At 44.7% G+C, this 13,733-nt stretch overlaps 1 protein-coding gene across 7 annotated transcripts in view; it reads right to left on the bottom strand.

The window, feature by feature from the left end:
- Window positions 1-13,733, bottom strand: part of Ano2 (anoctamin 2) — a 382,995-nt gene that overhangs the window by 73,957 nt on the left and 295,305 nt on the right. For all 7 annotated transcript variants that reach the window (XM_008825440.2, XM_008825443.2, XM_008825439.2 and 4 more), the window contains one exon: window positions 7,819-8,014. In XM_008825440.2, the coding sequence (XP_008823662.1) occupies window positions 7,819-8,014 (196 nt within the window). The remainder of the gene's footprint in view (window positions 1-7,818; window positions 8,015-13,733) is intronic.

Genomic DNA, 13,733 nt, shown 5'->3' with positions numbered 1-13,733 from the left:
AGCAGGAGGTACAACCACTGTTCTTTCTGGAATTAGACAAAAACACAAAGAACCATATGAGGATTTTGTAGCAAGATTGGAGGAAGCATTGCAAAGTATGATGCCTTCATCTGAGGGATCAGAAATTTTATTAAAACAATTGGCTTGGGAAAATATTAACTTTCTATGTAAAGAATTAATAAGGCCAATTAAGAAAACAGGCTCTTTACAGGATTATGTAAAAGCCTGCATAGATGCCTCACCAGCAGTGGTCCAAGGAATGGCCTATGCTGCAGCAGTGAAGGGACAGCATTTCAGTGCCTATGTTCAGAATCTTAAAAGCAGGCCTCAGACCAATTACAAGGGGGTCTGTTTCTCATGTGGAAAGCCAGGTCACATGAGTGAAGAATGTTTCAGTAAAAATAAAAGGAGCAATAATGGAGAGAGAAACCCTGGTAATAAGCGAGAACCTCCTGGGATCTGTCCTAGGTGCAAGAAAGGAAAATATTGGAAAAATGAATGTAAGTCTAAGTATCATAAAGATAAATAAATAAATAAATAAATAAATAAAAAATAAATAAATAAATAAATACAAATTTTGAAAAAGAAAAAGGTTAGAAAGGAGATACCCCACGTGGCTGGAAAATGCCTGTCCTAGCCATGGGTTACTAAGGAAAAACCCCAGTGCCAGGTGTAGGCTATCTCCATATTAGTTGTTTGTTAGGGAGACCCCAGAGGCCCCCAAAATAACATAGACTCTTGCCACTTAACCCTGGTTGTTGACCAGACCTAGACATTGAGGCCCTATTGCTGAAAGTATCACATACTTCAGTGGCAAGACAGAAAAATAGAGCTAGAACAGAGCTTGAAACTTTTCCCTTTCAGCTAGCTTTCATAGTACAGGAAGGTTCTTTGGGGGGGGGGGGAGCATCAACAGTCAAATCCAGCTATGAACCCTGCAATCTACATTACAAACCTGGAAGGCAAGATGTGCCCACTTGTACAATAGTGACATGACAGTATGGGAGAAACCAACTGCTCTCTGATTGGATTTGATGCCTGCTCTACAGGCCTGGTACTGTAAACCTTGTCGAAAAACAATGCCTGAGGAAGTCATAGGTCCTGGGGGCAGGGGGGCTTACTGATGTTGTTTAGCTAAATTGACGTAGTGGCAAACCAACTTCTAAATATTTATATTAGACCCCTAGACAAATGCTACTCTCAGCCTTAACCAGAGAAGCGTTTCTTTGCAATGAATGGCACTGACTGTAGAAACCCGGGGTGCTGGGAATAAGTGACAGCTTAGGGTCAGCCCTAAACAAGATGTCTATACCACCACCTCTAAGGCTCAGAATCATTGTGGATATGGTGACAGAGAGAATGTAGGCACTATAAGACAGGGAGAAGGACTGCTGTGATGGTTGGTTTTCATGTCAACTTGCCACAAATTAGAATCAAGGTAAACAGGGAGCCTCAGCTGAGGAACTATCTTAATTATCTTAATTGATATAGGACGTCCCACCCCAAATGTGGGTGGCATCTTCTGGTAGTAGCTCAGATAATAAAAGGCCATGGAAGAAGGAAGAGTATTGCCCCTTGGCTTGTTTGGCCTTCCTTCTGGCTGTCGAGTTGGTTTATCCTGCTGTGGCTGCTGTCTCCTTTGCTGACACTGGAACCAACATTTCCAGACTTCCATCATTAACTAAGGACCTGTGGCTCTCCAGGAACCCTCCAGGTTTTCAGAGCCAAATGGGAACTGTGGAGGCACCTAGCCCTGTGGACCAAGCAACTTCCTGGCAATCTCAGATATGATTCAACTGCTGTTACTATTTTCACATAAGCTGATTAATAAATTATATAAAGAATTTATTATTTATATATTATATATAAGGAATATACATATTTATTCCATCATTTCTGTTCATCTAGAGAACTCTGACTAATATAACTGCAAAATATTGTCTCTGGGTATCAAACAGCCATTGCAATCATGAACTCAGGCAACTGTGGCTGCCTAACTGGGCCTGAGATACTGTTTCTATCAATAGTCAGTCATCGACGATGGAGGGGCTGGGGCAGGGGTTCAGGTGGCCCTAGCACACCCTGCTGAACTACTGGCTACTAAAAGATTCCAGGAGATGGGCAGTCATTGCCTTCAGCTGTGTAACCAATGGTGAGACCACCAGGCTGCAATGGGTAATTCCACACCCATGGTCACACAGGTGGCCCTGTTAAACTCAGTGGGTCACAAAGCAAAGCACAAAGACATGAATGTGAGAAAGGGATTTGTTAAGGAGGTGGGTGGGGTTTGACAGCAGTGGGAGGGAGAAAAGAGAAGGTGGATGGAGAGACATTAGAATGCATTACACACCTGTGTGAAACTGTCAATAGCAAATTTAATTAATTTTTTAAAATCCAAAGGCACAGATGCGAGTGATGCTCCAGCGGCTGTCTCTTGTCTTGGCGGACACACTCCTTGCTTCAGCTGAAACCCCATAGCACCAACCCTAGTCTACCACATGGCCCTCCTTCTACTCTGACAAGGTGAAAGAAATTACTATGAATCAGGAAAAGCTCCTCAGACTGCAGGCAGAGTATGCAATCACGGGAAAGCCACCGTGCACAGAAAGAAGGTCGTTCATAGAACAGCTACAGCTTCAAAGGAAGTAAGGGGCAAAGGATGACTGAGGTGCTGGAGAGGGAAATATGACACAAATGTGACACAAACTGACCCCCATCAGCAATCATAAAGGTCAGGGACCCCTGGCTGCAAATGCTCTCAGCTGTAGACATGCCGCCTGGTGTCCCAAAACAGCTCGGCCCATATTTAATCTGGGATGAAAAAGCACCACTTGCTTCCGGAAAAGCTGATGAGGAAGGGCCAAATGTTGTAGAGACTTAATAAGATTTCTAAGAATGAAGCATACTGAACAGTCAACTTCTTTATTTTAAAAAAAAGACTTCAAATTTTTAAAAAATTTATATGTGTGCATGTGTATGTCACATGCATGCCAGTGTCTGCAGAGGCCAGAAGATGGTGTCAGATCTCTTGGAGCTGGAGTTATAGGCAGTTGTGAGCCACCTGAGATTAGTACTGGGAACTGAACCTGGGTCTTCTGGAAGAGTAGCAAGTACTCTTGAACACTGAGCCATCTCTCCACAGTCCCCCCCCCCCATAAACACTGTGTGTGTCGTGCACGTAGTTTGTGTTGTGAATGCACCCATGTGCATGCATTTGGAAGTCAGTGGAGAAAGTCAGTCAAGTTATACAACTAGAATTTAAAGATGAACGCATTGTCCCAGCATAGACGAGTCTACTTTACAGTTAGGAACGTTCATACAGATCAAAGCAACAAGGTAAGACAGTATATGATCAACATTTAAAGGCTTTGCCCATCTACAGCTGTGGCCTTTTCTGTGCCATCTCCCCAGAGTTCTCCCCCCAGGTCCTTGTTGGGCCTAGCTGCTCTCCCGTCAACCATGTCTCGGTTACAACATGACCAACTTGGGCCCAAAGTGGGTCAAAGTGAATAGCCCCAAACCACTCTGCACCATCACACACTTTTCTGATCCTCTGCAACATTCTTATTTACCGTCTCTATCTCCCTTGCACTGGCACAAAGTTGATACTTCATAAATAGCTGACAGATGAATAGGTGAGTGAAAGATCTAGACCAGAAGGTTCAGGAAGGAAGCAAATCAATAATGCTAGGTTTCCAGACAAGGGTTTTGGAGGAGACAGCCTGGAGAGGCCAGGCACAGGGGTGGAAACACACAGGGTTGTCTGAGGTTACCATGAGATCAGGGGTTGACTATGGTAGGGTATGGTGAAAAGGAGAGTGGGAGCCTAAAACACTGGTCCATGAGTGACTTAAGAGTAAAGGGTAGCTCCCCAAGAGAAGTAACCAGGAATGATACTTCAAACCCAGCATCTTAGGAAAGATGACGGGATTTCCAAGCTAGAGTCCACAATTCCAAGCTAGAGACACATGGGAGGTGGCTGAAGAACAGGGCAGAGACAAAGGCTGTGCAAACTCTTCATCAGGGTGATGATACACTAATAGAAGTGGGAAAATGACTGATAAAATTTGGTCCAGCAAAGTTCTCGGCTGCTCAGTGCTGCACAGTCTGGGGTAGGAGGAAGAAGAAGTCAAGAACGGAACTCAAAGGCCCTGTCCCCTGAAGCCCTAAATTCAGCAGTCTCCACTGCACAGCAAGGCCTGTTTCATTAAATTTTTCCCTTCCCGCCCTCTGGGAGACTGGCCCTTTGTCACTGGGGTCTCGTGGTCCTGATGAGGATCCACAAAGTGGCATAACATATTTCTATTTGGGGTTTTGCATAGTTTACATGACATTTGGGAGGGGGTGACTTACAAAGAAATGGCTTCTCATAACCCCCTCCGCCATTCAAGCCCCGCACCACGCTCAGTGGGATGCCGTTCCCCTGTCGCTCCGGGAGTTCCCACATGGCCACCATTAACTCTTGTATACTCCCTCTCCATCTGAAGGGCAGATCCACCCCTTGTCCCAGGGTGCTCCTCGTCTTGCCCCTGGCTGTCTTACTCTCGGTAGGCTCACTTTTTTCAGAGGAATGAGTACTTTTCAGGCTACACCTAAATTCAGTGGTCTCCACTGCACAGCAAGACCTATCTGAACCTTCTAGTTGCATTCAGCATAAGACAGACATGACCAACAACCAGGCCAATATCTTCACGAACTCATTCCCTGAGCAGAGCCCCAACATATTCTTGCATTACAGATAGTAAGACCAAATAGCACAAGTGTCTGCATTTTCAAGGTAGAATCTGAATTTGAACCTTATCAACATGAAAAATATACTTCTATTATTGACCATAAAGCTTTTGTGAGGATAAAATGGTATAGAAGAAAATGTTTTGAGTTTAGGAACATGTGAGTATTGATTTCACAAAGAACATAATGTACTTTCTGAAATTTCCTCTTGGGAATTTTATACTGTTGCATGGCATGGAGCACTGCCTTAGCAAGCTAGAGGAGTCTGAACTTTCTGGATGAGGAAGAAAGTGTTAGAAGCAATAGCTACAGCTGCACAATATGGGACTATGTGGGTCTACAGCCCTTTGTGTGTGTGGTGCTGGTGACTGAATCCAGGGCCTTACGTATGTTAGGCAAATTTTCCACTGAGCCACATCCCCAGGTCCGTTCTGTTCATGACCTTAACTGTTTAGGTCTAGCCTTGCACATGGGTATCTACTATATATTTATTAATAAGTTTTAAATTTTTATTATTATTGACCACTTTATCTTCTGTCTTAAATAAGAAAAATAATACACAAGTCAGGAACAAGAAGAAATTCCCACAGCATCATAGACTTCCTGTTCCCTTTTCTCTACTTCCTGCCCACATACTAATCTTGAGCTTCCCCTGTCTCTATTCCATAGCATCCTAACATCCTATGGTCCTGCCTGAGGAATTTTGCATATGCTTCCATCATTTACTCTTAAAAAATTCCTCAGTGGTGTTGGGTTGGATCAGGTATAAGACAGACAAAACCAACAACCAGAGCATAGGGTAATTTTTTTCTACTCCTGGTGTTTCTTCCACAGGGAGGGATGTGGTCAATTGTAAGACCTTAGCTTCCTCAGCACCCACCCCCAAACACACACACACCTCAGTTCTCTTCTTAAATAAGACAATGTGGTGTAGGGGCTGGAGAGATGACTCAGCAGATAAGAGCACTGGCTGTTCTTCCAAAGGACCCAGGTTTGATACCTAGCACTCACGTGGAGGTTAACGACCATCCATAACTCTAGTTCCAAGGGATCTGACACCCTCTTCTGACCCCCTCTGGCACTGCACAATATGGGTGCACTTACACACATGCAGACAATACTCATATACATGATATAAAAATAATAAATATTTTTAAACCATTTTTTAATAAAAGAGATAATGAAGTAGCTTGTCTTATGGGGAAGTCTGGAAGGGACCCTGACATTCCTTGCCTGCCTGCTGCTTCTGCCCTTCCTTTGGGAGCAAAGTACCCACAAGCAGCGGGTATCCTGAGTTTATGTAGATCCTGAGCCTTGCAAGGCTGCCCCATGTACTGTGACCTGCCATGAACAGGACCAACCTGCAAGGAATTCACTAGAAGCCTCTCCTATCAAGTTACCTCCTCCAGGGTACGGTTTTTCAGTTTTATAGCTCATGAATTTGTCTTCCTCTTCCTCGACCTTTTGTTCTTCTCAGCTGGCTCAGAAATCAGGACCGAAGGTTGACACTGTTCTCTAAAGCCTATATCAAAGCAAACACTTTGCACTGTCTATGAAATAAGCCTGACAGTTAAGGTCGTCCACCAGAAAATAAAGAGATCGGTATCAGTCAACTCCCTAGACTCAGTTTCCCAATCCACTACACCCTGGAACTGCCATAGGCCCCAAGGCAGTCACTATACCAGGGTCCTCTGACCGCCTGTACATGTGTCGTATGTTCATCTCTCCTGGCTTAGGTCTTTCTGTTCTGTTGGCATTTATATCCACCAAAATTCTCCCCAGAGGTCTAAGTGGCCTACCCACACACCATTTCTCACTGTGCCTTCTCCAGCTCCCAGGGGTCCTCTCTTTTACTTGGAACGTTTCTCATTTTCTTTCTTTGCCAGGAATTTCCTCTCCGCCTGCCATTTTTCCTTTCACACGTTTGTGGGGCAGCACATGTTCTAAGCTCTCCCATGATGTTCCTACCTCCAAGTCTCCCTGGGTCCCCTAGAGAGCTGAATGCTCCCCACAACTGTTCCACAGTACCCTGCATAGTATATCAACAAATATACTGAATTTAAAACTCCCTTTGACTTTTCTCAAGATGCTATGAAGGAACACAAATGCTCTTACACAGAGTTACCACTTCCACCGCCGAGGGGAAGTTGCCTTGACCAGCAGGGATATCAAACACAGGAACTACTATGTAAATGTCAGGCTGGGGACAGGCACCAGCGGAAGAGAGAATTCTCCAGGCCTCACAGAAAGGTGGTCTGAGGTGAATAGCACCCTGCCAACTGTCTAGCTTTTCCCCAGCTTTGAATTGGACACAATAGCACTGAGTCAACTTCCCTAGAAGGTTAATGGCAAACTGCAATGCTCAGTCCCTAGAACCAAGAAGGAAACCCTTAAATTTAAAGAGGAAGGGGACGTATGCAGGCCACCCAGACTAAATGCAACAGGAAAGGAGTCTCTGTGCTAGCCTTCCCCCTCTGCTGAGTAGGAATGCCAGAATGTGTTTAAGGCAACAGCAGGTCCCGGCTCAAATGACATGTCTGAATGTGGAGGCCATGACATTTTTCTCACTGGCTTGAAGCTTGGGAAGTCTGATATGCCCTCTTTGAAGTCTGCTCAGTGCCTGGGGAATGCGTGGGTTTGAGGGGCTAGATAAGACCCTCTTGGGCTCAAGTATCAAGAGGCTTTTTTCCCCTTAATACATGCTGCTGGGAAAATTAGGAGGGCTCAAATTCTGTAATTTTTAACAGGAAATATTGAATATGCTTTGCTTCTAAGTGAGGGTGAAATGAATAGACCCCATGGGTTAAGCCAAGGGGAGAGTGAGCTCCCTGCCACATGAGGCAATCAATATAGGCCAGAGGTCTTCTAAGCATGTTATAAGAGGGATTCCTGACTTTAGGGAAGCCCTTTGGCAGGTCCTATAAATACGTAGCCATTGCATGACCTCATTCTTGGAACTCAAATGCACTATATGAAGAGTGCCCCATTCTATCCCATGTTTCATTTTGGGTCATTCCACTAGGCACCGCTCACACACTGAACTGATCACATTCAAGGTGGTCCAAGACAAAGGATTTGTAACAGTACCGATTTTGGTGAGCCACTTGGCCACAGCACCATAGATCTCATCCAAGATGAGGATGACCACAAGGTTAATGATAACCGCCGTTGCTGTCACGGTCACCCGGACATTGGAGCGTGTGGCCTTGTTGAGGGACAGAGCAGCTGCAGTTGTGATCCGATACACAATGACTCCAAAGACGATAGAGAATGTCAGAGCAATCTGTTCAGGGAAAGCAGAGACGCAGGCAATTATTGAGCAGGAAAATACATCAGTAGGAAACTGTTGAGCACCTACTCTTTGTTTAACGGACAGTATTGTTAGCTACATTAGCTGTTAGTAAACTCTAGATTCTGAGTGGGCAACAAAGGGCCTAGAGAGCCACCAAGTTCTCATGTAGTCTCATGACTGATAGTGCATTTTCAAGGCAGAGCATCTTCAATATTTATCATCTTTAAAATAGTCTATAGCACATACAACATAAACGAAAATGAGAATTTGGAGACTTTGGGGTATAAAATACACATCCTGTGATTTCTTTCATTCAGAAACTTTCAACCTACTATGGAGATAAGATGAACTGTTTTTACACCATAGTAGGGAACAGGTGTGAGATTATTAAGTGCTAAATGAAGACAGCTGCTAAAGAACTCGGCATGCAGGGGAGCAGGCAGGGGAGCTGGCCAGGGACTAGCTATGGAGGGAATGAACTTCGAATTGGACCATCCACGAAAGGAAATCGGGAGCCACTGAAGATGTTGGAGCTGGGACAGGACAAGTTATAACTTGATAGATGGGAAAAGAAGGTTGAACACAAAGGATGAAAAAAATAAATCGGAGTATTTGCACATCAGTCCACTCAGGGTGAATAAAATCACCACGAATTCTCTACCAGGCACCTTGGAATGGACAGCGTACATTCTAATTTGCTGTATAGATGTCTTACTGCCCTGTTCCAAGGAGCTGTACCAGCCCCTTGACCTTCAAGGTCCACATTTTTTTTCTTATAGAATCTAAGAATGCCAGTTCTCCTAGACTTATAGAGCCAACACCACCCCTTCCCACGTCCCCAGTCCTGCTCCTCTTCCCTCTCCAACCAAGGAAAAACAGTAACCAGGAAGCACCAGGAAGCTATGAATCAAAAGTGCCCAATTAAATCCCTTCTAGGTGCAGGCCCACCCTGCCCCACCTCAATCCATCAAATCTGAATTTGCCTCAGATCAGGGAAATCTTTTTCCATCCTTGCCACAGATAAGGATGTTCAGGCTGGTCCTGGCTGGTCTCTAGGGTAGAAGGGATTGGGCACTGGCTATGAAAGGCTATGGAAAATGTGGGATGAGAGAAGGGCAGGTGAAAATTTCCCCTGAAATACAAAAGTATCCTGGAGAATGCATTCTGGAGAGGAGGGAAGGGGAGAGCAAAGGAGGGGCTTGAACGGTGCTTTGCAAGCAGTGTGAATGATACTCTGGTGAGCTGGGAATGGGTTACAGATGTGTCTGCATATGGACCATCCGGACTTCTGGGGTGCCAGGGTACTGAAGCTTCGGATGCTAGTATCAGATCAGGCTGCCTATACAAATGTTAACATTTGCCCTGTGGACCACAGTGGTTAAAAAAAAAAAAAAAACCAGGAAGGTAGTCTTTTCTGGATCAAGGGAGAGTATTCCAATGTGTGTGAGCATGTGTGTGAGCGTGTGCCTCTGTGTGTGTGTTTGCAAGGGATGACAGATGGGAAAACACTCCATGGGAGGCCCCTCTTTGGATGGGGGTTCACTGGCAACACCAACCTGCAGGATAAGGGAAGGACGACTACTCTGAGTGGGAAACCTGGACATGACATCACCCCATTCCAACAATGTAGACGATTCACTTCCAACTCCTCTGGGACGGTCACTGCCAGACAGTAAAGGCCTGGAAAATGTAGTGCGAGAGTCTTTTCCCCCAAAATCATTTCTGCAGTGAAGACCAGTGATAGAAGTATTGATGAAGCGAGTAAGCAAGTGTGTGTGTGTGTGTGTGTGTGTGTGTGTGTGTGTGTGTGTGTGTCTGTCTGTGTCTGTGTCTGTGTGTCTGTGTCTGTGTGTCTGTGTGTGTCTATGTGCAGATTGGGTGGGGTTGGGAGAAGACTAGGAGAAAATGGAAAATACATCCCTTGTTTTAGGGCCATGGGGGAAGGAATGGGGAAAGATGCAGAAAAGACCAGCTCTTGGACTTCTCTAAGGACGGACTGCTAAGTAGGGGAAAAGATAACTTGTCTCCCTACTCTGTGGCATAGTCCATAGCCTTGAGGACTGCACCACCTGTGGGCTTGATTGAGATGCAGAATCTCGGCCTGACTCCAGACCTCCTGACTTAGAATTCGCACTGTAACAGGATTCCCAGTCAAAGCCAGAAGCACTATCTCCTCAGTGTCATTGTCCAAGGTGCATCTTTACTCACAGTAATCCTTAAAACCACCACACATTCTGAAATGAGATTTCACGGTGATCCAGGACTGGACCACACCCTGTGGCACCAAGCCTATACTGCCATCTTGACTTTAGATGTCAGGTCTTCTGCTGTTAACTCCAATGGCATTTCTATACTACTTGTGGTTGTATTGTTAATTTTGTTTGTATTCAATGATATTTCCTGACCAGTCATCCTGTAAACTGTTGCATTGCAATACTGCGTATTTGTGATCATGACTAGGCCAAAAGAGACTTGGTCTTGTGTCGCATTCTACAGATTATGCCATGGTGTAGAAGTTCTTCATGTGTGGAGTCAGCTTGGTAAAGATTTGCTCATCTTCAAACACAAGTGACCTATCTACACTGGACAAGGTCACATGAGTCCAGTCCTTATGGCTCTTGGTGTTTTAATCCCATAACTTTGCCTTTGGGTCCTAAAAACAACTACAATCCATTGTAGTTTGAATGTGAACTGTCCCCCATAGACTAATGGGCTTGAAAATTCGATTCCCCAGCTGATGCTGCCATTTTAGAAGGTTGTAGACGCTTTAGGAAGGTAGACCGTGCAGGAAGAAGTAAGTCACTGGGGATGGGCCTTGAGGTGTGCTAGGCTAGCCTTACTTGCTTCCTCTCCTTCCTGTCTTCAGATACAATGTGGCAGCCACTGTACACTCCTGCCATCACACCTTGCCTACCATCACAGGCTGTATCCCTTCCTAAACCACAAGCCAAAAATGAATCCTTTGTCTTAGCTTTGTCTACCTGGCATAGGTAGAGTGAAATGAGAGAAAAGTCATGATCGAGGAGTTACCTAGATTAGATTTTCCTGCTGGGTATGCCTGTAGGGGTTTGCCTTGATTATTAATGAATGTAGGAGGGTCCAGTGCGTGATAAGTAGTATCATGCCTAGGCAGGTGGTCTCCAGCAGTGTAAGAAAGCCAGCTAAGCATGAGCCAGAGCAAGGGAGCCAGCAAGATGTCTTCCTCCATGGCTTCTGCTTCAAGTGCCTGTCCTGACCTCCCTCAGTGATGGACTGTGACCTGGAAGTATAAGCCAAATAAATCCTTTTCTTCCCTAAGTTGCTCTCCATCAGAGAGCACCAGAAAAGAAACTAAAACACCCCTCTCTTAAGTTGCTTCTTGTCAGGTCAGAGGAATGAAGAAAGTGACTAGTACACAATGTAAATCAGGACATAGAGAGTGTCATGGGAGACAGAAAGGAGAGATGGCCCGCACCCCACACACCGAGACTTGCCTTCTGAAGTGACGTTGAGAAAATCATTGTACACACGCAACAGGGTTGAGCTGAGGAGCAGCTGGCCTGAGCCCCAGGCTTGAGGTATGTTCTGACAGAAAGCAGGGGATAAGCCAAGAAAACTCTACTGAAGTATGGGGCTGTCCCCTATGGGAAAACCTTGGGTGAAAAGAACGTGGAGGAGGGAGAATATTCTAGAAAAGTGAGGAGAAACAAGGAGAACTGTACAAGGCAGAAGCAACCTCTGCTGGTCCAGTGAGACAGTGCTCAGCCTGGGGCACCGCATGTAGTAGTACCACAACTAAAAACACTACAAACACGTACACACCAACAGCTTTGTCATGACATTATCAGCTACCTCTGACATTCCACTTAATGAATCTATTTCCCCACTCAGTCATTTTAACAGCTGTCCAAAGCCTAGGTGTCTGAAACACAGCAGGAGAAAACCAAAGGCAAACCATCTAACAAACTAGAAATTAGTTCTTTTCTGGGGTTGATCTTCTAGTGAGAAAAGATAGATAATAAACCAATAAACAGGTAAAACACATAGGATCTCCAGCTTCCAATCCTCCAGCCTCAAGAAGAATAGGAATTAGAGGCATGCACCAGCGTGCTTTTTCCATATGACATGATCAAGTTGTTTCAGGCCCACTTTTGGAATGAAACCAGCCCCAGACCACTCCGCACATCACTCGGGCCAGCCCCCAGCACCTACTGAATGACCTCAGCAGCTTCTTGCTTGACCACCTTCTCTCTACTCTTGCCTTCCTACCAGCGTTGCTCACAGCAGTCAGAGGGAACCTTTCACACTGCAGGTCAGATCATGTTACTCCTCTGTGAAACCTTCTCCTTGGAGTTCCCATCTCATACAGGGTGCGCTCACATCCCTGCCATCCTGTAGAATGCTCCCTCTGGCTCCCTGTGGCCTCTGTGGCTGTATCCCTCAGCCATGCTGTGTCTGTTCTTGTTTACTGCTTCTTGTTCTTCTTCCCACCAGATACCCTACCTTGGAGTCCTTTCCCTCGCTCTTCCTGCTCCCTAGAATGCCCCCACCTCCCCAATTTTTGTGCCTGACTCCTTTACCCACAACAGATCCTCGCTAAAATATTCTCAATGAGGCTTCCCTATTCAATCTACTTAATTGATACATTTGGTGCTTTTAAATTTTATTTTATTAGGAACATACAGGAAATTTCATTAACACACACGTACACACAGATGAATGTAAAAACAAACTCCAGCATAACCTACCTGCCTCTCGTCACACACACCAGCTCTCATCCAGGCTCTTCCTTCAGACCTAACTGACTGCTTAGCTGAGTGACACTCATTTCCCTCCCTATCTTTATGGTTCTTTAGGAATGCGTCATTAAACACACCATCTACGCTTGCCTTTCTGAACTTTGCCCGACTAGAATCAAAGCCTGCATGTTCTTTGTCTGTTTTTGTCACCCAAGTTGCTCTGTATCATGATTAGCTTGTTCATTTTCATGACTGCGTGGTCCTTAATTGTGTAAATATACCTCAGTTTATTTATCTGTTCTAGTGGGGACAGGCATTTGGACCTCTTGCAGTTTGGGGTTATTATAAACAGTGCTTCACGGATGTTTTTTTGTGTGTATTTTGCTCTGTGTGCCAGTAAGATTTTCTAGGGCATGTACCTAGGAACGGAATTTCAGGGCTCTAGGTTTTAATTGGTTTGCTAAATAGTACCAGAATATTCCTAATGGCATCTTTAAAAAATTTTTTTAAATGCACTCCCACTAGCAGTATGTGTTTCTTTTGATCTAGATCTTCCCTAACACTTGCTCTTGACAGACTTTTTAATGGCCTGTTGTCTGTTGGGTACATATGGTATTTCACCAGAGTTCAAATTAGAATTTTCATGAATATTAATGAGATGGGTCATCTTTCATAGGTTTATTGGCTGTTGGATTTCTTCTTTAGTAAAGTACCTATTAAAAGTCATTTTTGAGTTTTTTAAATGTGCTGTCTTTGTTGGGTCACAATTCTTTATATATGTTGAGGCCAATTACTATTCTCACCTTCCTGCTTCCCACAAAACCCCTTAGCTAACACCTTTCCTCCAAAGGAAAATGTCCTTAAAGTAAAAACAGCATTAGTGGAAAGATATCTGCACTCTTGTTCCTACTTTCCTTTAGATTTTAACACAGTATTATTACTATCCCAACAGCCTTTGAAGACTAAGAAAGCTGAAAAATATATTTATCCAG

Source organism: Nannospalax galili, unplaced genomic scaffold (assembly GCF_000622305.1).
Source record: "Nannospalax galili isolate Female #2095 unplaced genomic scaffold, S.galili_v1.0 scaffold589, whole genome shotgun sequence".
Taxonomy (NCBI): Eukaryota; Metazoa; Chordata; class Mammalia; order Rodentia; family Spalacidae; genus Nannospalax; species Nannospalax galili.
The sequence above is the reverse complement of the archived record's forward strand: the minus strand, read 5'-3'. Positions and strand labels throughout refer to the sequence as shown.